General features: G+C 38.9%; 1 protein-coding gene across 1 annotated transcript; it reads left to right on the forward strand.

Moving 5' to 3' along the window:
* The first annotated feature begins 377 nt into the window (after positions 1-377).
* On the forward strand, positions 378-1,586 carry OR13H1 (olfactory receptor family 13 subfamily H member 1). The gene is given in 4 exon segments (XM_017656717.3): positions 378-426; positions 429-629; positions 632-1,203; positions 1,205-1,586. Coding segments are annotated over 4 exon segments (918 nt in total). The 3' UTR covers positions 1,301-1,586.
* The last annotated feature ends 1,132 nt before the right edge of the window (positions 1,587-2,718 follow it).

Below are 2,718 nucleotides of genomic sequence, written 5' to 3' on the forward strand. Positions count from 1 at the left end.
ATCAGATTTTCCTTGGAAAATAGAGAGCAAGTGAGAAGCAGGAAGATGGCCTTACTTTCCTTTCTTCTTACTTGGAGAAAAAATATCTAAGAAATTATCTGGTAGAAGAGGTCTGGAGAACTTTTCATACAACCGTTTTCAAAAGGTTGGGGAATTTGCTATTTTCCAAGGGAGTGGGGAGATTTTTTGCTTCGCCTCAGTTCCCATAATAGATATCCCATTTGTATTCCATATTTTTTTTAAATAACAGAATGCTCTTTACACCCTAATCATTTCTACCTTTCTCACACCATCCCTTCATGTTTATTCTTATTCTTTCAGGTAAAATTAGACAACTGCATTGGCACATATCCAGTAAAAAGTGGCATGTAGGAAGGATGGCCATGAACAATGCTACAGCAGTGTTTGAATTTCTCCTTATTGGAATCTCTATCCTGAGTGGAGGGTCACATTTTTCACATTGATGCTGATAACTTACCTCAGCACATTGTTGGGGAATGGACTTACCATCTTTCTTATCCATGTTGAAACCCACCTCCACACTCCAATGTATTTCTTCCTTAGTAACCTGTGTTTCTTAGACCTTTGCTATGGAACAGTTTCCATGCCCCAGGCCTTGGTACATTGTTTCTCACTCATCCCTACCTGTCTTACCCACGATGTTTGACCTGAATGGGTGTCTCCTTGGTCTTGGCCACAGCAGAGTGCCTCCTGCTGGCTATCATGGCCTATGACCGTATGATTGCTATAAGCAATCCCCTGCGCTATTCCGTGATCACGAATGGCCCATTATGTGTCTGGCTGGCTGCCATCTCATGGGGGGCATCACTTGTGCTCACTGCCATGCTCATCTTATCCCTGCAGCTTCACTTCCGTGGGGCTAATGTCATCAACCATTTTGTTTGTGAGATTCTCTCCCTCCTTAAGCTGGCCTGTTCTGACATAAGCCTCAATGAGCTTATGATCCTTATCACAGGTGTCTTCACCCTGCTCCTACCCTTTGAGTTTGTTCTCCTTTCCTATGTCCAAATTGCCACTGGTGTCCTAAGAATTCACTCAGCCCAGGGTAGGCTCAAGGCCTTTTCCACCTGTGGTTCTCATCTGACTGTGGTGACAATTTTCTATGGGACAGCCATTTCCATGTATATAAAACCTCAGTCCAAGTCATCCCCCAACCAAGACAAGTTTATCTCAGTGTTTTATGGGGGCTTTGACACCCATGCTGAACCCCCTAATATATAGCCTGAGGAACAAGGATGTTAAGCAGGCAATGAGGAAAGTTATGGAGAAAAGGGCATAAGCCTTCTTTGCTTCTAAACTTCTCAGATAACACTCAGCTACATCTTCACTGATGTTGAAAATTGTTTAAAGGAGCCAACTTTATCCTTGGTAGGGTAGGTGACTGTCCTATGAGAAGCTTCAGGAAGTGCTCCCAACCTCCCTACCAAGATTTGAATTTCCAATACAGGCATTATTTTGACTGTTTCTTTATATATCACACATTATCACCCATCAAGTAACTCAACTTCAGGTAAATATGCTTATTGGAATCATTTCCTGAGAGAAAAGAATAAAGCAGCAAGAGAATTTCCTATGATTGCTAGCAGGAGGCAAGGAATAACTGAAATTGAAAAATAGGACAAAATGGTGTAATAAAAGACCAGAAGACAAATGTCAGAAATTTTACAGCTTTACTGAAAGCAAGCCCTATTGTGAAAGTAAAATTTCCTTGTTCCACTTAACCTCAGAATTGTAAGAAAATTGTATCTTAGTCATTTCCTACATTTGTGTGGAATGTTTTATTTCTTCTTTTTTAAAACTTGTTTCAAATCTATTATTTTATTTTATATTCCTAATATCTCTATGACGTTGGTAAGAAAGACACCCCCCACCATTGTTAACAATGAGGAAACTGAGGCCCAGAGAAAGAATTGAGACTTGTCTAAAGTCAGACGTAATTGGTAGTGGAATCAAAATTAGAATTCAGATCATGTATATGCTACTTCCAAACTCTCAGTATTGTCTAGAAAATTATTTGGAGTCATAGAATTACAAATGCAGCTAACATTTATTGAGTACTTACTGTATGCAAGACACCAAGCCAAGCTCTCTACACCCATTATCATATATAATTCTCACAATTCAAAGAAGCAGTCCTATTATCAACCCATTATCAGAGATGAGGAAACTGAGACTCCTAGAAGTTAAGTTATATGCCCATGGCCAGAACCAAAAGAAAGCAAAGCCAGTATTTAAACCTAGGTCTGGCTGATTCCAGATCCTATTTACTGCATCCAAACTATAGAAACCTTAGTGATTATTTAATTCAGTGATTTTTAATCTTCATTGTGGTATAATTTATATACAAGAAACTTTATACAATTACAGTGTTCAATTTTATGCATTTTGACAGATACCCACAGAATCACCATCACATCAAGCTGACTACCAGTTTTGCCACCTCCAAAAGTTTCCTTGTACTCTTTTGTAGTCCAGCCTTCCCTCCAATCCCAACCCCTGGCAATCACAGATCTGGTTTCTTTCACTATGTTAGTTTTGATTGTCTGAAATTGACTGAAATGGGATCATACAGTATGTACTCTTTTGTGCATGCTTTTAAGGTTCATCCATGTTATTGCATGTATCAGTAGTTTGTTCCTTTTTATTGCTGAATAATATTCCATTGTACAAATTCACCACATTTTAAAAAATTCATTC

The sequence above is a fragment of the Manis javanica genome, chromosome X (assembly GCF_040802235.1).
Source record: "Manis javanica isolate MJ-LG chromosome X, MJ_LKY, whole genome shotgun sequence".
NCBI classification, from domain to species: Eukaryota; Metazoa; Chordata; class Mammalia; order Pholidota; family Manidae; genus Manis; species Manis javanica.